Here is a 24263-nt window from a genome sequence, read left to right as displayed (position 1 = left end):
GACCTGAAGTGAGCAGTTCATGTGAGGAAACCCACCAGCATCCCAGAGTTGAAGCTGTTCTGTACGGAGGAACGGGCTAAAATTCCTCCAAGCCGGTGTGCAGGACTGATCAACAGTTACCGCAAACGTTTAGTTGCAGTTATTGCTGCACAAGGGGGTCACACCAGATACTGAAAGCAAAGGGTCACATACTTTTGCCACTCACAGATATGTAATATTGGATCATTTTCCTCAATAAATAAATGAGCAAGTAGAATATTGTTGTCTCATTTGTTTAACTGGGTTCTCTTTATCTACTTTTAGGACTTGTGTGAAAATCTGATGATGTTTTAGGTCATATTTATGCAGAAATATAGAAAATTCTAAAGGGTTCACAAACTTTCAGGCACCACTATAAAGAGCAGTTAGTAAGGTGAGGATAGATATAAGTTCCTGTTATATACAGCTGGGATGTTGGTTAGCACGCTGTACACAGCTAGCTGCTCATCAATCAACTGCATGTGCAAGTGGAATTCTGAGATCTGGGCAAAAACATGAGTATCTAAGTGAGGAAAGGAGAGCAGTTGGGTGTCACCAGCATAGCAATGGTATGAAACCCCATGTAGGGATATGACCTTACTGAGAAAGCAGGTATAGAAGGACCAAAGAAGAGCTAGCTCTGAGTCCTATGGGACACCAGTGGAGACTTTGCATGGAGCAGGTGTGGATTAATTCCACGTCACCTGAATTGATGGTTCTTCCAGGTAAGAAACAAACCACCATCATGCTCGGCCACTGATTCCCAGCTCCCTAATAATGGATGGGAGAGTTTTGTGATTGATCATGTCAAATGCTGCTGAGAGGTCAAGAAGAATGAGAGCCATTGAAAGTTTGGGTGATCGAGTGGCAGGAAGCTTCTCTGTAACAGCACCAAATATTTCTGTGAAGTTTGCCACATTGAAGCCAGACTGGTTAGGATGTTGGGCGTCATTCCGAGTAAGAAACAGAATAGAATAGAATAGAATAGAAAGCCTTTATTGTCATCACACAGAGTATAATGAAATTCAGAGCTGCTCCATAAAGTGCACACACACATAGAATAAAAAGAAAAGGTATATTCAAAATACAAAAACTACTATTGAACTACTAGTTACTATATACAGACACATTTGTATAGGTCCTGCATGGAGAATACACACAAGACAAAGCACAGTAGATAAAACCTTAAGGGCAAGTAAAGTGGCTGATAGTAGCAGCATCCAGTGGTGTGCAACCATGTGTAACATAATTACAGTTCAAGTATATTGGCATTGTAATAACAGTGTATACCTACACATATACACACATACACACACACACATACATATACATATATATATATATATATATATATATATATATATATATATATATATATATATACACATACATACACACACACACACACACACATATACACACATACATATACACACATACATATACATACACACATACATTGAGCTCAAGTATATTGGCATTGTTGGCATAATTGGCATATTGTGCATAATTGGCATTATAATAACAGTATATACATATATATACATACATACATATGCATGTGTATGTACATACACACACACAGCTCAAGTATATTGGCATCAATACTCCAGTAGTATAAGTAAAGTGGCTAGTGATAGCAGCATTCAGTGATAAGGTGACATTTGTATTGACAGTGCAAAAAGACATGATGCAATACACACACACACACACACACAAAGTTACCTTTTGAACAGTTCACAAGTAGGCCAGTTCTCAAAGCACCAGTTCCTCAGTGCAGGCTGGAGTTGAGTATGGTGACTGCTTTAGGAAAGAAGCTGTCCCTGAGTCTGTTTGTTCTGGCCGGTATGGACCTGTATCGCCTGCCAGAGGGTAGCAGATTGAACAGATGGAAGCCAGGGTGGGTGATGTCCCTTATGATGTTTTTTGCTCTGTTCAGACATCTAGAGTTGTAGATGTCAGTTAAGGAAGGCAGAGGGCTGCCGATGATCCTTTGTGCAGTGTTGGTCACCCTCTGCAGCCTCTTCCTGTCAGCCACTGTGCAGCTAGAGTGCCACACTGACACTGCGTAGGTCAGCAGACTCTCTATGGTGGAGCGGTAGAAGGTCATCAGCAGGCTTGTGCTCAGTTGCTCCCTCTTGAGCACTCTAAGGTAGTGTAGCCTCTGCTGGGCCTTCTTGACCAGGGCTGACGTGTTGGTTGACCAGGAGAGATCAGCAGAGATGTGGACACCCAGGAATTTGAAGGTCTGCACTCGCTCAACACGCTCACCGTTGATATACAGGGGGGCAGGGGTAGCGCTGTTCCGCCGGAAGTCCAGGATGAGTTCCTTTGTCTTAGAGATGTTCAGTGCTAAGTTGTTGGTTGCACACCACCTCTCCAGGTTCAGGACCTCATCTCATCTCTCATCTCTGACAGAGACTTGGTCAATAATTTTTGAAAGAAAGGAAAGATGTGATCCCAGGCAGTCATTGATGATGTTGGAGAAAGCTACTGTGGACTTTCTCCAGGATGGGTATAAGCCTTTGAAGGCAGTTGGTACATGACCAGGTCTTATGGAGTAATTTATGATGGAAATAATGAAGGAGTGGTCTTGTGAGATGGTCTGGAGCATTGTGGAGAGATGGCATCCACTGTGCAGGTGGTGGAATTGCTGGATAAGACAATCTGCAGGGCCTTTTGTGGAAGGGGTAAAGGGGGTATAGTGGTGTAGGGATAGAGATAGAACAGATTTTGTTAATCTTATCTAAGAATGTGGGAAAGGTACCAGCTGTCATGGATGAAAAGAAGGATTGAGGGGTGAAAAAAAGCTATGTTATTGTTATGTTATTGTTGATAGAGAGGGTGGCATAGTGGTGCAGCGGTTTGCACTGTCGCCACGCAGCAAAAAGGAGCGGGTTCGAACCCCATGGCCAACAGGGGGCTTTCTATGTGGAGTTTGCATATTCAAGACTTTATTCTTCCTTAAAGTTTCCAATAAATGTAAAATTTATTCCTCACAGTTACTTATTTTTGTCTTCTGTGTATGGAAATGCTTCAAAAAACAGTGCCATTGTGCACAATTCTTTGAGTCAACAGTCTTGTTAAAGCACTAAATTCACAGTTTTCTGCTAATTTCACCTTTTTATACTTTAAAACAGAGACCTTCTTGGTATTTCAGTTTAAAACTGATTTAGAGCTTATGTATGAGGTCTGTTTGTGATGTCAGTGAATAAACATGCTTTTAATAAACTTTAGCTAGCTAACCTACACAATGTTAGCAATAAAAATATGATGGTTGTTACGTTAACTATATTATATATTAAACTGGTAAAATAAATAACAAAGGAAATGATGATTAATACTGAAATCCCACTCATGTCTGCCTCGAACAAACAGACGCTTGTTTACTAGCAGTTAACTTTACTTGTCGTTAACTAGCCTGCTAGCTAAGTTGGCTAAGTTGGTAATATTAGGATATTTGGAATGACAGTGTCACATTGGGGTGTGTTCATACATCCCAGCAGATTTAATGAGGTGAAATAAGATTTTGGGTATTAAAAAAAATAATAATAATTAATGCTGAAATTATGAGAAATTATTTGGGGCAATACATTGAAAACGATAAAAGCTCATTCCCGCCCTCTGGTGGCCAAATAAAGTAAAAACAAACATTTTTGAGAAAACCATTAATCTAAAAGTTCAATAATCTCATCTCATTATCTGTAGCCGCTTTATCCTGTTCTACAGTGTTGCAGGCGAGCTGGAGCCTATCCCAGCTGACTACGGGCGAAAGGCGGGGTTCACCCTGGACAAGTCGCCAGGTCATCACAGGGCTGACACATAGACACAGACAACCATTCACACTCACATTCACACCTACGCTCAATTTAGAGTCACCAGTTAACCTAACCTGCATGTCTTTGGACTGTGGGGGAAACCGGAGCACCCGGAGGAAACCCACGCGGACACGGGGAGAACATGCAAACTCCACACAGAAAGGCCCTCGCCAGCCACGGGGCTCGAACCCGGACCTTCTTGCTGTGAGGCGACAGTGCTAACCACTACACCACCATGCTGCCCACACAACAACTTACTGCCATAAAAATATATAAGTTGTCTCTATTTTTCTTCGCACCACTGCTGTTGAGTGAGAGGCCGCCATCTTTGTTGAAAATTTCAGAAGCTCTCAGGTGATCATGTGATTCGGTGCTAGCACTCTGATTGGATAAAAAGTTGCTCAAAATGATCAAAATCGTTCAGATAGAAATGATGTTGCCCCAATCTCAATGGGAAAATGTCAAAGCGCAACATTGCCTTGCAACATTGCTCAAAAAGTTGCCTCGTGCATCGTCACCTTAAGAGTCAATCAGTTTTCCACATCTTGATCTCACAAAATTATCAATCTTCCTTGCAAAAGCATCAGTTCAGCTGCTGTGCCCAGCCCTCTTCAGGTCACACCATCTTTCAAACATCTAGTCTGAACCTTTTTATCTCAACAGCTTTTAGAGGAAGAACTCAACCCTTTTATTATGTCATAATCGAACTAGTCCTCTGTTTTTATATTGTCTTCTTGCTGTGAGGCGACAGCGCTAACCACTACACCACCGTGCCGCCCAAGTTCAATAATAATAATCATAATTTTATAATTTTTGTTTTTAATGTATTTTTATTATTTAAAATGATTTGATTAAATAGTAATTCTTGGAACAAATAATAAATATTCTTTTAAATAGGTGTACAAAATAAAGTAAGGAATACAAAACCAAAAGACAGGCCAATAAAACATTTTTTTAAAAATCTATTCAAAAAGGATTTTTTTCAATCAGAATTTAGTATTTATACACAATTATTTTCGATTACATCTGTAACTTCAATAGAATTTAATAGAATATCATGACTTGAATTAGTGAAACCACAATAAACTACTGTGTAAAATATTATAAAATATTATAAATAAAATGCAATTATATAGAATTTAATCCTGATAGTTAAATTAAATTAAATGTCTTTTTAGAAGTGTTAATTTTTTTTTCTCTGTGGTTGTAATGAAGCTATAAGTTTTCTGGAATGAAAATCTAACAATCATCTTCTCAAACAAGAAAACACTTAAAGACCATCCATCAATCCTGAAAACCGCAGATAACCAAGTCAGAGATTTATTTATGGTTAAAGTGATGGATGATTTCACTGCAGCAGCTTTCTGAGCTCTTTATAGAGCAGCTCTTTGTAATGCAGCTCTCAGAGCAGATAAAGGAGCGCTGCAGTAATCAGTAACCTCCAGACCTTGGAGATATCACAGAGATGATACGCCTTTTTTCAGGGGTTCATCTTGTCTATGGAGGTCACTGTGAAATATGACTTCTTCATACTTGACATGATTTCTGTTATTTACAGACAGGAAGTTTAAAGAAACAAACATATCTTTCCTCTGAGTCTTACTTCAATAACCGAAACCTCTGTCTTATCTCTGTTTATTTCCAGAAAGTTCTGAAAGTCCCAGTTATTAATGTCATCTGTGGGGGCAAACAGTGAGCCAAAGGACTTGCAGGCATAAATACAGTTCCTGCTAGACTTTTTTCATATTTTATTTTTTATATTTGTATATGTTAATACTTAATTTATCTAGAAGTTTTCTCTATTTTCAATTCTCTGTTTATCCTGTAATGATGCTGCTGGAATTTTAATTTCCCTGAGGGAACCTCCCAAAGGGATCAATAAAGTTCTATCTATCTATCTATCTATCTATCTATCTATCTATCTATCTATCTATCTATCTATCTATCTATCTATCTATCTATCTATCTATACAAGATAAACAGTGAAATCTGAAGTGTTATCATAAAAAAAAGTGACGACAAAATTGTTCATCTTTTTATTAATAATACTGCATTTATTTTGATGTTGCTTTGTTATATAAACAGGCGATTCTTAAACTATCACTAAATTGTAATAATTACTTTAACTCACATTTAGTGTAAATTTAGTAGCAAAACAAAGTTTGTTTGTTTTTTCTTCATGTCTCTGAAGAGCACATAAAGTATTGTGTTCAAAACAAACATGTAATAAATAAATGTGTTACATTTAAGAGCATTGTGTAATATAAATTACAATTATGTATGGATTTTTATATCCGAATCAAGTTTACTGCCAAGTACTTTCTCACATACAAGGAAATTGCTTTGATGATTGGTGCTTGAACATATCTATTTTATTATTTTCCTTATTATTTATATATTATTTCTTATTTATAATATATTAATAAAATAAGAACTATACACTCTTCATGACTTCTGTGTGTCTTCTTTCAAAAGGCAGTAACACCTCCGGTCCAGTCCGCTAGGGGGCAGCAGAGAATCTTGACGCCATTTTTACGCGTCGGAAGGAACTATGTTAGAACGAGAAAGACGCGAGCTAGTGAAAAGTTCTGAGCAAGTTTTTGTTGTTGTGGATACGCGAATTTAAATATTTTGATACGAATTTCTCTGTGCACGGTTACCCAGGCAACGTCATGGTGTAAATGTGAATCTTCGTACACTAACGCACAAAGAAACAGCGACAGTAAGTATCGAGATACGAATTTATTACCGGTTATAGCTAGATATAGTTTTTAGCCTACCCGTATTCCGGATGATCCCGCCTCCTGGGTTGTGATAGGCGAAAGCTCATAATTCCTTCCGATGATTGGCGGATTGCTTGTATGCGTGCACAGCGTAGAGTTGCGGAAGTAGTCGGAATACGGGTGGGGAAAATAGTTGTCCCTTTAATTTTAGTTCGCTTTTCGAGTAACGGTACTACTTATGAGGCTATTGTTTATAATAATAATATCAATATCGTTATCGGCTCGTGAGGTTGACGTGCTTTAGACAAAGCAGTAAAAATTATTAAATATATTAAATAAAACCAGTAAAAGTGTAATAATGATGACGAAAGTGCGTTTAAAAGGAAACCCTGAGTGAGTGTTTATTCAAGTAAAAGTTATCCGTGTTTAGATTTGACTAATTAAATTAAATTAAATTTCGCTGAATAAAGTAAAATCAGTTAAAGTGAAAGAAAACAATGTTTGTTTAAAATGATTTCGCTGCTGTATGATCAGTTTATGGTGTGAACATTAAAGGAAACATGGAGCCTGAGCACTTCCGGTGGGGCTCATAAACAAGTGTCGTTGAATTTTTATTATTATTATTATTATTATTATTTTAATCTGTCCTAAGGAGCTCGAGTTTTGAGCAAAAAAAGTGTTTTAAGACTGAAAATATGGCTCATATAAAGCATTAGAGAGTTATAATGCAGCATAATTTACAGGCTGCACAATATACCGTTCATTAATTGTGATATTGTATGACTGCGATACTGAGTGATGATGATGATTAAGCAGTCCCTCGTTTATAGATCAGAATCACAGTTACTGCAAGAAGTCAGATTTTATCAGTAATCTGATCAGTGTTTATAAGCGCTTCAGTAATTTGATAAAGTGAAACTGTGTGTGTGTCACTCAGTCATCAGTAATTTCAGTCACATCACTGATGAAGATAGCCGAGTAAAACAGCCAAAACCTCATGAGAGGAAACAAAGTGTGGTTTAATAAAACAATGGCTGAAGGAAAAAATTTTAAAGTACTTCAGGACTCAACATTAACTCTTTAATCGACTCGTCTAGTCTGACCAGCAGCCAGCTTTTTCACTCGTCCTGACCAGAACCTTTTTATTACTATGTAGTTATAATTTTTTAATAAAACTCAAACTTTAACAGTAATCAGAAACTATCCAAAGCCCCATTACGGGTGTGTGTGTGTGTGTGTGTGTGTGTGTTCTAACCCCTTCCCTGATGTGCAGTTTTAAGAGTTTTAGACTCACCCACATTCAAAGCTTCTGCAGGAAATAAAGTTAAATCCTGATTAATCCACTCAAACCTGAAGTATAAATTAATGTAAAGAAAACAAGTTGGACATGATGAGGGCGACAGAATCACACTGTGAATGAAAACAAACCGTTAGGGAGTTCGGTGCTGTCGTAAAATTCCGCTGAAATATTTTACCGCGTTGTTGATGGTTGATGTGAACCGTACAAAAGAAAAATACAACGAATGAAATGAGATGAAGATTCACCACAGATATTTATTTTATTGAGGTATTTCATGACCATTTCTCTGATTTCGATGAGTCTAATAATCTATAATTAGAGATTATGCCGTGTTTATTTTTACACACACCTGCTGTACTCAGCTTCCCTGGAATTTCGTAAACAATAAGACGGCCGGATCACTGAGAGGACGGAACTAGTTTTGTTGTCACTTTATTGACATAACTCTTGAATAATTTCTATAAAAATGGTGATTTTCAACCAGGCTTGTAGTACTCGAGTCCGACTCATGCCCTTATTTTAAGGACTCGTGACTCCACTTGGACTCGGACTCGTGCCTTAACTGCATTCAGACTCGTAAATTGGAGACGAGGACTCTGATTTTTTCTTTATTTTTTGTAACATGCCATAATAATTTGGCATAACATTTATATCTACTTTTAATTTTTGTACTAATTTCTTGTAAGAGTGTCACACCTGCATGCCTTGGCGCGTGCATCAGATAGACTCTCGGGGGCGCTCCAGACAGCACGCGCGCCACGCGGACTCTCACGCACGCGCCGTAAACAACTCGCAGCTGCACAGAATTAAGGTGCGATCAGTGTGCCAATATAAAAACTGTGAAAACACACTTACTTTGCGAAGTATTGAATTGCGTTGCTGACATGTTACCGAGCCTTATTTCCTTGTTTGGTTTCCTGATCCCTGATTTCCTGTTTCTCGTCTTTGATTCTGTTGAGTCTACAATAGCCTGTTTGTGTCTCGCTCGACCTATCACCTGTTTCACCGTTTTACGACTTTGCCTGCTGTTCTGGATTGTTTACCGTCTTCACTTGTATTAATAAGCACACCTTGTGCACTTACATCCGTCTCCCAACCATCTCTGACAGAATACTGCACACTCCCTGATAAAGAGAAGCACATTCACCTGTTCATACGCCATGTTCAGGAACAAACTAATGTTAATAGCACTGAAACAGCCACCATCAAATGGTACGGTTGGAGCCTTGTTTTCAGACTCGACTCAAAATCTTTTTAAGTGACTTGACTCGGACTTGAACACTGGGGACTCAAGACTGGACTCGGACTCGAGGTTTAGTGACTTGACTACAACACTGTTTTCATCAAATATTCGACTCGTCCCTTCGGACAGACAGATGTGGATTTGACCAAACATTCGGTCGTCCCAGACAGTCGGCCTACCGTTAATGTCGAGCCCTATGACTGAGTCAAACAAAATTTAAGAGAGAATCGAATAAAAATGCAACTAGTATGTTACTCATTACACACGATTTAAAATTCAGAACCAGTCGTTCTAGCTTAATATTACTTTATTTTTAAAAATAAACAGGTCCTTTATACTGGGAAGTTTTCTGTAAGGAGAAGTTTCTCTTTCTAACAGTCATGGAAGGAGTCTCCAGTGTCAGCGCTTTCTATCAGTCAGAGGAGTTTACACTGTTGTTTCTTAGTATCATGAAACAATGTGTGTTTTTTTTTTTTTGTCTTATAAACTCGGAGAGAGAGAGAGAAATATAGCTACCGTAGTTTATAGCAGCTATAACGCAAGTGAGAACAAATCAAAAGTATGACGTGTTTTATTTCTTTGCTCATCTCTTATATTTATTATAATGCACCAGGACAACTTTGTGTACTGTGGGCGGGGCTTATTTAATTCCCACATTTATTTAAGCGCAGTGTGTGTTCTCCTCTAACAGACACACACTCCTGTACAACACCTGACATTACTGAAAGTTGAGCGAAACTCAGAAATCATAATGAGTGCGTTAATAAAATCCAGCCGAGTGAATTAATCAGCACCTTCTGACCAATCAGGATCCAGAATTCAGTAGCACTGTGGTGCAATAATAGTTTGTGTGTTTGTTTTGTTTCCACATTGCTATATATGTTAAAAGCCTGACATTCTGATGGTGTTTTATTCCGACGTGATGCTTTATGGAGTCGTGCTGCTTTATTCTGTTACAGTGTGAAGGAAGTGGGTTGTAAAGCTAACAGGAAGTCATTTCCTCTGCGGCATTCCTGCTGCTGCTGCCAAGGTCGAGCGTGTGTTCCCTGTTACGCTCTTCTACCCTCCTGCTGCATTTCTGTTGGAGTTAAAACACAATAAATAAATAAATAAAAATGCGTGCGGTTTAAGCAGAGTGACCACCAGGGGGCAGTGTGGAGCAAACAGTTCACCTCACTTTCACTGGAGAAACAGGATTCTGTCTCTTTAGGAGGAAAGAGGAGCCATCCATCCATTATCTGTAGCCGCTTTATCCTGTTCTACAGGGTCGCAGGCGAGCTGGATCCTATCCCAGCTGACTATGGGTGAAAGGCGGGGTTCACCCTGGACAAGTCGCCAGGTCATCACAGGGCCGACACATAGACACAGACAACCATTCACACTCACATTCACACCTACACTCAATTTAGAGTCACCAGTTAACCTAACCTGCATGTCTTTGGACTGTGGGGGAAACCGGAGCACCCGGAGGAAACCCACGCGGACACGGGGAGAACATGCAAACTCCACACAGAAAGGCCCTCACCGGCCACGGGGCTCGAACCCGGACCTTCTTGCTGTGAGGCGACAGCGCTAACCACTACACCACCCATGGAAAGAGGGGCCAATTTTTTTTTTCAAAATGTCTGACTCCAGCAACTAAATATCTAATTTAAAAATATTCTGTGTAATTTTATTTATCAAATCAAGTTTATTTGTACAGCGCTTTTAACAATAAACATTGTCGCAAAGCAGCTTTACAGAATTTGAACGACTTAAAACATGAGCTAATTTTATCCCTAATCTATCCCCAATGAGCAAGCCTGTGGCGACGGTGGTGAGGAAAAACTCCCTCAGACGGCATGAGGAAGAAACCTCGAGAGGAACCAGACTCAAAAGGGAACCCATCCTCATTTGGGCAACAACAGACAGCCTGACTATAACATTAACAGTTTTAACAGGTATAACCCTCAACTGTCCTCATGGGGCCGTCCTTCACAGGAGCGGGGCGATAAAACTCCGACCAGACACAGGGCACCAGGATGGATCAAGCAGGTCCGAGGGGCAGAAGAGGCCAGCATCTCAATCCCAGGATCAACATGTAACTCAGAGGGACAGATTGGGGGGGAGAGAGAAAGAAAACACAGGTTGTTAGGTATGCCCTAAAAATGACAAGTATTAAATCTGTGTGGTAGGCTCGCAGAGACGAGAGTCTTTACATCAGGCATAACACACAACAATGGCATGTCAATATGGTAAAATATATCATGACCTGCTCTGGCTGGATGCTTGATTGGGTGATGGGAGCACACTCCTCAGTAATGATGGGATGCAGATGGGACCCTTAGGGCTGGCCAAGACAATTCAGTTACATTTCACCGGGTCTGGGACATGCGACAGAATGTCTGACGGCTGATTTCCTGCAGGCTACGATAGCCAGTCGAGGTCCCCACCGTCTCCACCAAAAGATTTCCTGTTGACTCCATGTAACTCAGAGGGACAGATTTGGGGTGGGGGGGAGGGAAAGAAAACACAGGTGGTTAGGTATGCCCAATGTCACCTGAATAAGTAGGAACAGTATACATATTGCACCGAGTACAAGCAGGGACTCCAGCAACTAACTATGACAGCATAACTATATAACTATAACAATAATTTATAATATTTTACACAGCAGTGTATTGTGGTTTCTCTAATTCTAATCCTGATATTTTATCAGATTCTACGACAGATCCAGATGTAATGGAAATAATTGTGTAAATATTAAATTCTGTTACATTAAGGATGAAATGTGGGAATAAAACACCCGACCCCGAAGGCTGTTCAGTTCACTAATTTTACCTTTTTATTCACTAAATCCATCCTTTAACATAATTTCACCCCCAGTGTACAGCCGTCTTCACCTAGTGAGCGCCTGAGGGTCTGTAACCATGGCGAAGCAGTTCAACATTGACGACGCCTTCTCATTGGAAGGAGAGGAGGAAGGGGCGGGGCCAGAGGAGGACTTGGATGGATGGAAGGATAGAGAGAGAGAGCGCGATGGAGAGATGACGTTCGGACCCTTGACGTTCTCCAAACCACAGAGTCTTCCCTCCTCCTCCACCGGAACGATGGATCACAGCAACCTCAAATACCAGGTGAGGATTCGCTCACAGCTTTTATTTAGATATATATTTATATTTATCACTTTTTTTATATGTTGGAAATTTACTTCCATGTTTAAGTCTTTTGGGCTTTCTGTCTGTTGTGCATGCAGGAGAAAATTATTCGCATGTTGTATTTGCTGGGAAAATACTTTTAGCTGAATTTTTTAAATTTATGATAAGTTATTTACAAATTATTTCTAATGCTATGTATCTTTTTTGTAATTTTCTGAATAAATATTTTTAATCATTTATACTTTATTATAAAAGCTTGAATTTGAGTATTTTATATATTTATTAGTGGTGCTTGAAAGTTTGTGAACCCTTTAGAATTTTCTATATTTCTGCATAAATATGACCTAAAACATCATCAGATTTTCACACAAGTCCTAAAAGTAGATAAAGAGAACCCAGTTAAACAAATGAGACAAAAATATTATACTTGGTCATTTATTTACAGGGAGTGCAGAATTATTAGGCAAATGAGTATGTTGACCACATTACCCTCTCTATGCATGTTGGCCTACTCCAAGCTGCATAGGCTTGAAAGCCTCCTACCAATTAAGCATACCAGGTGATGTGCATCTCTGTAATGAAAAGGGGTGTGGTCTAATGACATCAACACCCTATATCAGGTGTGCAAAATTATTAGGCAACTTCCTTTCCTTTGGCAAAATGGGTCAGAAGAGGGATTTGACGGACTCCGAAAAGTCAAAAATAGTGACATATATTGCAAAGGGATGGAGCACTCTTAAAATTGCCCAGCTTTTGAAGCGTGACCATCAAACAATCAAGCGCTTCATTCAAAATAGTCAACAGGGTCGCAAGAAGCGCGTTGAAAAAAAAAGGCGCAAACTAACTGCCCGTGAACTGAGGAAAGTCAAGCGTGAAGCTGCCAAGATGCCACTCGCCACCAGTTTTGCCATATTTCAGAGCTGCAACATCACTGGAGTGTCAAAAAGCACAAGGTGTGCAATACTCAGGGACACGGCCAAGGTAACAAAGGCTGAAAAACGACCACCACTGAACAAGACACACAAGATGAAACGTCAAGACTGGGCCAAGAAGTATCACAAGACTGATTTTTCTAAGGTCTTATGGACAGATGAAATGAGTGAGTCTTGATGGGCCAGATGGATGGGCTCGTGGCTGGATCAGCAAAGGGCAGAGAGCTCCAGTCCGACTCAGACGCCAGCAAGGTGGAGGTGGGGTACTGGTATGGGCTGGTATCATCAAAGATGAGCTTGTGGGACCTTTTCGGGTTGAGGATGGTGTCAAGCTCAACTCCCAGTCCTATTGTCAGTTTTTGGAAGACACCTTCTTCAAGCAGTGGTACAGGAAGAAGTCAGCATCCTTCAAGAAAAACATGATTTTCATGCAGGACAATGCTCCATCACACGCATCCAAGTACTCCACAGCATGGCTGGCCAGAAAGGGTCTAAAGGAAGAAAGATTAATGACGTGGCCTCCTTGTTCACCTGATCTGAACCCCATAGAAAACCTGTGGTCCCTCATCAAATGTGAGATCTACAAGGAGGGGAAACAGTACACATCTCTGAACAGTGTCTGGGAGGCTGTGGTTGCTGCTGCACGCAATGTTGATCGCAAACAGATCAAAACACTGACCGAATCCATGGATGGCAGGCTTTTGAGTGTCCTTGTAAAGAAAGGCGGCTATATTAGTCACTGATTTGTTTTTTTGTTTGTTTTTGAATGCCAGCAATGTATATTAGTGAATGTTGAGTTGTTATATTGGTTTCCCTGGTGAAAATAAATGAGTGAAATGGGTATATGTTTGTTTTTTGTTAAGTTGCCTAATAATTATGCACAGTTATAGTCACCTGCACACACAGATATCCTCCTAAGATAGCTAAAACTAAGAAAGCCCTACTCCAACTTCCAAAAATACTCAGCTTTGATATTTATGAGTCTTTTGGGTTCATCAAGAACATAGTTGTTTTTCAATAATAAAACTAATCCTCAAAAATACAACTTGCCTAATAATTCTGCACTCCCTGTATTGAGGAAAATGATCCAATATTACATATCTGTGAGTGGCAAAAGTATGTGAACCTCTAGGATTAGCAGTTAATTTGAAGGTGAAATTAGAGTCAGGTGTTTTCAGTCAATGGGATGACAATCAGGTGTGAGTGGGCACCCTGTTTTATTTAAAGAGCAGGAATCTATCAAAGTCTGATCTTCACAACACATGTTTTTGGAAGTGCATCATGGCACGAACAAAGGAGATTTCTGAGGACCTCAGAAAAAGTGTTGTTGATGCCCATCAGGCTGGAAAAGGTTACAAAACCATCTCTAAAGAGTTTGGACTCCACCAATCCACAGTCAGACAGATTGTGTACAAATGGAGGAAATTCAAGACCATTGTTACCCTCCCCAGGAGTGGTCGACCAACAAAGATCACTCCAAGAGCAAGGCGTGTAATAGTCAGCGAGGTCACAAAGGACCCCAGGGTAACTTCTAAGCAACTGAAGGCCTCTCTCACATTGGCTAATGTTAATATTCATGAGTCCACCATCAGGAGAACACTGAACAACAATGGTGTGCATGGCAGGGTTGCAAGGAGAAAGCCACTGCTCTCCAAAAACAACATTGCTGCTCGTCTGCAGTTTGCTAAAGATCACATGGATAAGAAAATGTGGAAAAATGTTTGTGGACGGATGAGACGAAAATAGAACTTTTTGGTTTAAATGAGAAGCGTTATGTTTGGAGAAAGGAAAACACTGCATTCCAGCATAAGAACCTTATCCCATCTGTGAAACATGGTGGTGGTAGTATCATGGTTTGGGCCTGTTTTGCTGCATCTGGGCCAGGACGGCTTGCCATCATTGATGGAACAATGAATTCTGAATTATACCAGTGAATTCTAAAGGAAAATGTCAGGACATCTGTCCATGAACTGAATCTCAAGAGAAGGTGGGTCATGCAGCAAGACAACGACCCTAAGCACACAAGTCGTTCTACCAAAGAATGGTTAAAGAAGAATAAAGTTAATGACTTGGCCATTCCAAAACAAAGTCCTGACCTTAATCCAATGGAAATGTTGTGGAAGGACCTGAAGCGAGCAGTTCATGTGAGGAAACCCACCAACATCCCAGAGTTGAAGCTGTTCTGTACGGAGGAACGGGCTAAAATTCCTCCAAGCCGGTGTGCAGGACTGATCAACAGTTACCGCAAACGTTTAGGCTACGTTCACACTGCAGGCTGAAGTGACTCAAATCCGATCTTTTCGCCCATATGTGACCTGTATCCGATCTTTTATTGACAATATGAACGACACAGATCCGATTTTTTCAAATCCGACCCAGGCCGTTTGGATATGTGGTGCTAATTCCGATTCCTATCCGCTCTTTTCATATGCGACTTCAGTCTGAACCGCCAGGTCGCATTCATCCGACTTACACGTCATCAACAAGCCACAAACGTCACTATTCTGCGCTGAAGTAGGCGGCGGGTCTCTCAAAAAAGTTACAACAACATGGCGCATAATCACGGGCGCAGATAGAGGGTGGGACGAGTCATATTTAAATTCACCTCGTTCGGTCCCCCCTACTTATAGGGAGGAAAAAACGTCTGTGCTGTCTTTCTTTGCATAAGGCAAACCTCACGGAAAAATCAAAAGACTAATTACCATTCGGTTTATTGAGGTGCACAGCAGTGTATACATATAGTTGCAACAACTCACATAAAACAAAACAAAGACTGATATTCGGTTGGTTGAGCTGCGCAGACTGCACAGGTTGCGAGCTCGAGCTTGGTTGCTATGGTTACTAACAAGCAGCTTGACAGGCATGTTGGGGTTGGTTTGCTGGCAGCTTTGTCCCCCCCAGTTTTTTTCCCCCCCCAGTTCTAAAAACGTATCTGCGCCCCTGCGCATGACATCAATGCGAGGGACGCTTCGGGCTGTGAAGGTTCTGAATCTTCTCAATGGAAGGACGCAGAGGTTAGGGAGCTGATTTCCATTTGGGGGGATGCAGCTATTCAAGCTAGATTGGATGGGTCATACCGCAACCGGGCGGTTTTACTTCCGTAAACACTGGCCATGCTCACTGCGTGTGACGTCGTCGTATCCTGCAGTGCGCATGCGGAACACTTTTAGGTCGCTTTTCGTTCATACTGAGGATCACATACAAGTCGCATATATTTGTTAATGTGAACGACCTCACAAAGAAATCGGATTTCACAAAAAAATCGGAATTGAGCATTAAGCCTTGCAGTGTGAACGTAGCGTTAGTTGCAGTTATTGCTGCACAAGAGGGTCACACCAGATACTGAAAGCAAAGGGTCACATACTTTTGCCACTCACAGATATGTAATATTGGATCATTTTCCTCAATAAATAAATGACCAAGTATAATATTTTGTCTCATTTGTTTAACTGGGTTCTCTTTATCTACTTTTAGGACTTGTGTGAAAATCTGATGATGTTTTAGGTCATATTTATGCAGAAATATAAAAAATTCTAAAGGGTTCACAAACTTTCAAGCACCACTGTGTGTATGTGTGTGTGTGTGTATATATAGCATATATCTACTCTTAATGCTGAAAGTAATTAAAAATGTAAGCATATCTGTAATGAACTTTTGTTTGTAATTTTCAGAAAAGTATATTTTAAATATTTCAGACTTTGAGTTCAGTATGACAAACTTTAATTTGTCATAACGAAACCAAAGTGTTTAAATATCTATTAGTAAATAAATGTAGAGACATCTGGATAAATAAAATACATGTTTATTTTTGGAGGAATACATTTTCTGTCTTTCTCGTTTTTAAAATCTATATTTGTATTTGAATCACAGAACCTGGAGAATGAAGAGGCTTTGAGCAGTCCTGTAAACTCCACCTTTAACAACCTTTTTAAAATCAGGTCAGAATTTCAGTTCTTTTGTCGCGTGCGTGAGTGTGGGTGTAGGGGTGTGGGTGGGTGCGGGTGTACTTTTCATGCTTGAAAAAAGTATTAGTGAAACTACTTGTGCTGGTATTAAATGAAATGAAACCTTTATTGCAATAATTGCCAAAACCTTTATGATGCTTCTTGAGGATATTATAATATTGTATTGACCGAGTTATTCTGTCCATGTTATTAAACTCTTATATTCATGCTCTAAAGTAAGTGTGTGTGTGTGTGTTACAGTGATCCAGCCACGCTCTCCTACTGCAGCTCTCAGTGGTCATTCAGCACACTGAGCTCTGTTACACAGCTCTCTGCACACTGCTGCGGGTAAACACACACACACACACACACACACACACACACACACACACACACACGTTTCTGTGAGTGCACGTAATAAATAATTGACTAACTAAATCGCTCACCCACTCTTCAGGCATGACTATTATCCACAGATTTCCACGGTTTTGTTAGCCAAATGTGTTCTTGTGAATCATCCAAATCCAAGGAGACATTTTTAAGGGGGGGAGGGGTTTGAATCGGCTTTTGCCGAGTCCCTCTCAGCGTAGAAGTGACCCGCGGAACATTCGGAGCAAATCGCTTCTTTCCGTAACCAGAAAACCTCTTGAAAGCCATAAGTTTTGCAAAATGTTCAGTGATTGACTGATCCAAACTGTCTTTCGATCTTTGAACCAGTCAGCGGTCTCGATACGTAGATAAAGAGGAAAATGGTGAACACTCTCACACAAGAACAAGAATCTCAAGTTCTTGAAATCAACAAGGAAGTTAAAAATAAATTTAGGTGGGAATGGATGCAAAAGACAGTGATGATCGAGGTGAAAATTGGTAGCAAAGAAGAGACAGTCACAGAGAAACTTGAAAATTTTGTCAAGAAAGCCGATTGTCCCGGCAAAGTTTTATGCACGTCCTGCAATTACTTGATAAATTATGGGAGTCAAATGAAGAGGCACACTGAAAAACTTGCTCTCAAACAAACAAACTGTTCTCTTGGATCATCGTTTTTCAAAACGAAGCTGAAGACCGATGATGTCGGGACAATCTGCTTTCTTGACAAAATTTTACATTTTATGATGTCAGCCGGGTGGCACGGTGGTGTAGTGGTTAGCGCTGTCGCCTCACAGCAAGAAGGTCTGGGTTCGAGCCCCGTGGCCGGCGAGGGCCTTTCTCTGTGGAGTTTGCATGTTCTCCCCGTGTCCGCGTGGGTTTCCTCCGGGTGCTCCGGTTTCCCCCACAGTCCAAAGACATGCAGGTTAGGTTAACTGGTGACTCTAAATTGAGTGTAGGTGTGAATGTGAGTGTGAATGGTTGTCTGTGTCTATGTGTCAGCCCTGTGATGACCTGGCGACTTGTCCAGGGTGAACCCCGCCTTTCGCCCGTAGTCAGCTGGGATAGGCTCCGGCTCGCCTGCGACCCTGTAGAACAGGATAAAGCGGCTAGAGATAATGAGATGAGATGATGTCAGCCGTTGGGTAACACTTGTGAAATCAACAGTTACAGATAACGCAGAATCAGTGCCCCTGACTCCAGTAGCAGATAGACGAGCTCATTCAGAGGTAATTATGAATTTTTATCGTCTCGTGTCGGCTGATAATGCTTAAAAATTTACTGTTAGAAAAGTTCTGTTAAGGGCATCACTTGAATCCATACAATCTGACCGATCTAAAACAAACTTAAAAATGCGTTTGATAATGCGCTTTCAGAAATACTTGGAGGAAAATGATTGAATATGGAAATATTTCTGTCGTTTTGGGAAGAGCATACTCTAAAAATGCGGGTTTGCTGATGTGAGTTACTTTCTTGTACTTTGTGAGAATCTTTTATTAAACTCTGATTGCATGAAATATATGAAATTTTTATTCAAAATAGAGGTTATGAAAGCCCTTAGAATTTGCTAAATCCTAGAAGCTTCGAGGGGCTTCACCCCCCCTTGTCCTCCTACCAAGGCGCCACCTAGGAACCGGCTGGGGGCCCCCAGACCCCCGGCTCACTTTCAGCTGGAATAAGAATTTGCTGTTGTCACGCCTGACTCTTACAGGGTTGAAACTTGGTGGTCGCCAGTGGCGACTAAAAACTGAGGTTTGGTTACCTGAAGGGCGACTATGATTTGAGAAGTCCCAAAAAAATTACAATAAAAATTAAATAAAATGTTCCTTCCTTGGAGTACCTTTCTTTTCTTTGCTTTCCTTTCCTCAACTCTAAGTTCATGAATTCTAGTAAAAGTTTAGTTCTAAAGTGCAAAATTGAAAGCTGTTTGTTAGTTTTCAGATCGCTCTACGATATCCACTGCGGTGTCCGAAATCACTCACGACTCGCTAGATAGTGGGCTATATAGTGAATTCACCATTTTTTTAGTGCTGTCCGAATGTATAGTGAGAATTATTACACCCTATATAGTGGACTCATCGTATCCCATAATGCATCATGAAAAGTAATGTACAACCGATAGTCACTAACCAAGCAATATATCCCATCATGCATTGCAGTCGTGCTGAAAGAAAAGCTGTTTCATAAGGAGTGTTAAGTATTTTAGATTGAGTACAGCAGTAGTTTGTTTGTTTGTTTGTTTTTATGCCTCCGCCACCGTAAGGTGCAGGAGGCATTATGTTTTCGGGTTGTCTGTCCGTCCGTGCGTCCTTGTGAACGCGATATCTCAAAGGCAAATGAAAGGAATTTCACCAAACTGTCACCATTTGTGCATTTGGGGACACAGATAAACTGATTAGATTTTGAGATCAAAAGGTCTAAGGTCAAGGTCACTGTGAGGTCAAATGTCCATCCCCAAATCACAACTTAATAAGGCATGTAGTCTACCAGGCGGAGGCATCCCCATGGACGCCGTTGGCGTCGAGTTCTATCTAGTTTCTTATAACAACAGGCACGAGACAAATTTATAAGTTGTGACGCAAAAATGGCAGTAATATTGTAGTATGTTCGGGTGAACAGACGGAGGAAGAAACGCGTTCTAATCGGACATTCAGGTACAATTAAAATGGTAAGAGAATAGAAAATAAGCTAAACTAGAATATGACAGATAAAAGTTAGAGTACAGAGTGAGGAATTAATCAAACGCCTCAAACTTGATGTAATAAAAGGCAGCGGCAAAGAAGAACGAAAGCATTCAGCCTTGATTTAAAAGAACTGAAAGCTGCAGGTACTTTGTATTGATTGATTAATGTGGGAAATACACTCCGTATAATATGGATTTATCATAAAAACACATGCATGTATTTATTATTTTGAAACCCACCAGCCGACTGATCTGGCACGTTTTAACTGTGCAACAGTAATGACGTCAATAACGGCGTGGCGGAGTAGTGTCCCAAAGCGTTTTTTCATTTTACCAATAAGCTCACTAGTGAGTAGTGAATGAGTGAGTGATTTCAGACACAGCTCATAACTTTCCTGAACTCTGACCTTTCCCATGATTCATTGCTGCGTCGTAGCAGAACCCGGGATCTTTCTTCCGCTCCACTGTGTTGACGTTTGTAGCTAACGCTAACTGCTAGGTAGTTAAGATCAAAGATGACTAAAAGATGGTTACACGGGTCTGATTTTCTGGCGTGCTTTGGGGAGAATACGGTCAAAGTGTCCTATCTGTCTCCCCTCACGGAATGGATAGACGACATGAAGTTGTGGCCCAACGTCCGCTACATTGACATTGTCAATTATTTTATTCTTAGTGAGGGTGTTGATGGTGAGGAGCGAAGGAACTACAAAAGCACAGAGGTGTACAATTATCTACACAGTAGTTCAATTGGCAAAATTATATATAAAAGAGAGGGTGGGTTTTTGTGTAAAGGCTGAAGTTGAGCCGAGCCAGAGCAAAAAAAAAAAAGGGGGAAATAAATCCTGCAGTCATGCAGCAGCTCTCATCTGGAAGGTCGGCTCTGTCGGAGTAGAGCGAGTGGATTATTGTATTGGTTTACTAATAATGTAGTGTTTATAGATTGTAAGTCGCTTTGGACAAAAGCGTCTGCCAAATACCAGAACCATAACTATAACCATATTAACCATCAGCACTGAGCTCGAGTCTAATAGAACTCGACCAGCCCACTGTACTGTGAGGAATCTTATATCGGCTCAAGAAGCAAAAGCTCAGAGAGAAGCACAGGCTCACCATTTTAATGCAGATGCTGTCAAACTTTGGAAACAATAAACACACCATACTTAAATAATTCCTTGTCGATGTATTTGTTGAAGCTTCTTCAACTTCTTAACTCCCCTGATCATTCCATATATAATGTATGTTATTTACCAGCTGGGAGGGCCGAGGTCAGTATTCAAGGCCGAGGTCACGGTATTTCACCATACGGACCGACCTTAAGCTGGTAAATAATATATATATTTTTTCTTTACCAAATTCTAACAGAAAACGAGAGCGCCTGAAAGGGGAAACCGAGCCGAGCCACCATTTCGAATCCTCATTCACGGCTGTAATGCAAATGGCTTCCTCCTCGGTATGCAAGTGCACTTCCATGGCAGGAAAAAAACTACATTTTGCCGCCTATGTAGTCCCCTATTTATACAAATAGGAGTCATTCAGGATTCAGCCATGGTTTTGCTCAGCGTTAGCACGTTACAGGTTTTTAGCTTTCTCCTGAAATGTTTTCTTTTATTTCTTCTTCCTCAGGGTAGTAAAACTCGCTTTGGCTGTGAACACTGTCGTTATCGCTATCCATGCTGTAAAATTAATGCTATTCTCCTGAGAAATGCTGGCAAAAATTTATAAGATTTTTGATAATCTTATAAAAAAAATCTTATTAAAAAAAGATAAATGTTGACAAAAAATGTTACTATGTTTGTTGTTGTGAATGAGCGAGTCGCCAGAGGTCCGTAACTGGGGTCCGTATCATAGGATACGGACCCGCTCGCCAGCCAATCAGAGCGCAGGATTTGATTGAAACTGCACCGTGAAAAAAATAATGGATGGTATTTGTAGGTTATTTGTTTCCACTCGTACTTCAGTACTGGTCGCTTGCGGATTCTCTCGGCTACAGGCACTTATTATTAGCCTCTTTGAATAAAAACATCAGCTAAATGACTGTAATGTAGTGTAATGTCTGAATAATTGACCCTAAAGAAGATGGCGGCGCCCTGTGGACCGCTGTCTTACTAACAGAAAAACAAAACTTTTTCCACTTACTAAAGTAAGTAACTTAATGAAAACACGATGTGACAATGCCTCCAAAGAAAACCATAAATAATCGTCAGATGGAGGACGAGCTCGAGGAAATCCGTAAGTCGCTAAATCTGCGTGCTTGTAATGCACACGTGCGCATGCCACATGTATGTATATGCCCATATTTTTATAATATTTTGTAACGCGCATTTGATCATATATTTCATGTTAATTTGTGTGCTATAAGCAATAAATTATTATTAAATTATTATAAACCTTAATCTGAACAATTTTGATGTCATGGAATACAAAATGTACGAGTTTGATAATGATATAGACCCTGAAAAACATTTTTTTAATAGTCTAAATAATAGCTGTGAGTATTATACTGATGAGCAATTTAAAAGTGTCAAAAAGGAAAGTGCGTTTTCAGTTATACATTTTAATAGTAGGAGTTTGTATAAAAATTATAACAACATAAAGGAATATCTGTTGCAATTTAACAAATTCAATGTTCTTGCAATATCTGAGACTTGGCTAGGAAAGGAGAAAGGTCATAATGTAGAAATGGAGGGATATGAGCTGTTCACTATAAATAGGATAAATAAAAAAGGAGGAGGAGTTGCAATATACGTAGATACAGCTCTAAGAAGTAATATGATCAAGAGTATGTCGACCACTATTGATGGAATTATGGAATGCCTAAGTATCAAAATTGCTGTTGTAGAATCACAAAAATATAATCACTTGTGTGTATAGAACACCGGGATCTTGTCTAGTTAAATATATTTAATCATAAATTAGATAGTATGTTTAGTAATACAAACAATAAGGTGCATATTGTGTGTGGGGAATTTAATATTGACCTGTTAAAGGGCTGATGACACGAACATGACTCTATGCAATTTCTTAAATAAACTATACAACATGGCAAACATGTTAGATTTCTGTTATAATTGCGTGAAAAGAAGCTGTTGTTACGCAAATATCCAACTTTCAATTGCACAGCGCAAGAAAACTGGGTCTGTGGCTCGCGGCCATGTTGTGACGTCAGCGGGAGAACACGCTGCGGTTCACTGGCTGTTCTACTCTGGTTCTACTCAATGGAAATGGTGCATGAAAACGCCGGTGAACTCTCTAGTGCTAGCTCTTCCTCTTCTGGGAGTCTAGAATTGTGTTGATCTCTTCCGAATAGAATCTATGATAGCCTACCCTCTTTACCCTTTGCCTCTCGTTGCTAGGCGGCAGTTACATGAAAGCCGCAAGCTTTCACAAGCAAATACATGACTGATATCACGCCCACTTTATGATTACATTTATGATTATCATGTAGAATCTATAGCTCTACGTACCTTTATCTTATGTCGTTTCACAACACATGTTCTGACAGGAGGACTGTCTTTGGATCCGGCATAGCTACTAGTAGACCCCCTCCTTAACGTTTTCCAGCCCAAAATATGTTCAAAACCCACCAAAATGCACTTGAAACTGCCCAACTGGGCGGGAAACCTCCCAATCTGGCAACACTGTGTAGGCACTGCTGATGGTAGTAACACACGTTTGTGCTGAACTGAACACCCAAGAGATTCTTTTAAGCTGGGAAGGGTGTCAAAACAATCCAAATCGAAGTGTTCAGAGCACAGGACGGATGTTGGTGAGGGCTCCCACTTGTCACGAGTGCGCCTGACTTGCTTCACCCACTTCGCATGCAGCTCGGGATCTCTGGGAAACTTGAATAAACTTACCCCATCCTTGTGGGTTTTGGAGCAAAAGCCGGCAACACAACGCGAAGGCATAATAACTTTTTTATATATATATATATATATATATATATATATATATATATATATATATATATATATATATATATAATGTATAATAAAAATACTAATAATGATAAACTGAACACCTGCCGCATCAACAACAAACTGGTAAGTTAGGAGAAAGATTCTTTCGCTGACGTCATATAGCTCCTCCTCCTCTTTCG

The 24263-nt window shown here is 40.2% G+C and overlaps 1 protein-coding gene across 1 annotated transcript in view; it reads left to right on the top strand.

The window, feature by feature from the left end:
• Positions 1–6385: 6385 nt before the first annotated feature.
• tmem134 (transmembrane protein 134) overlaps positions 6386–24263 on the top strand; it is a 31800-nt gene continuing 13922 nt past the window's right edge. Inside the window, exons 1-4 of the mRNA XM_060926592.1 lie at positions 6386–6558; positions 11968–12218; positions 17042–17109; positions 17377–17463. Coding sequence (XP_060782575.1) covers positions 12012–12218; positions 17042–17109; positions 17377–17463 — 362 coding nt within the window. The 5' untranslated portion in view covers positions 6386–6558; positions 11968–12011. The remainder of the gene's footprint in view (positions 6559–11967; positions 12219–17041; positions 17110–17376; positions 17464–24263) is intronic.

Source organism: Neoarius graeffei, chromosome 7, assembly GCF_027579695.1.
Source record: "Neoarius graeffei isolate fNeoGra1 chromosome 7, fNeoGra1.pri, whole genome shotgun sequence".
NCBI lineage: Eukaryota > Metazoa > Chordata > Actinopteri > Siluriformes > Ariidae > Neoarius > Neoarius graeffei.
The sequence above is the reverse complement of the archived record's forward strand: the minus strand, read 5'-3'. Positions and strand labels throughout refer to the sequence as shown.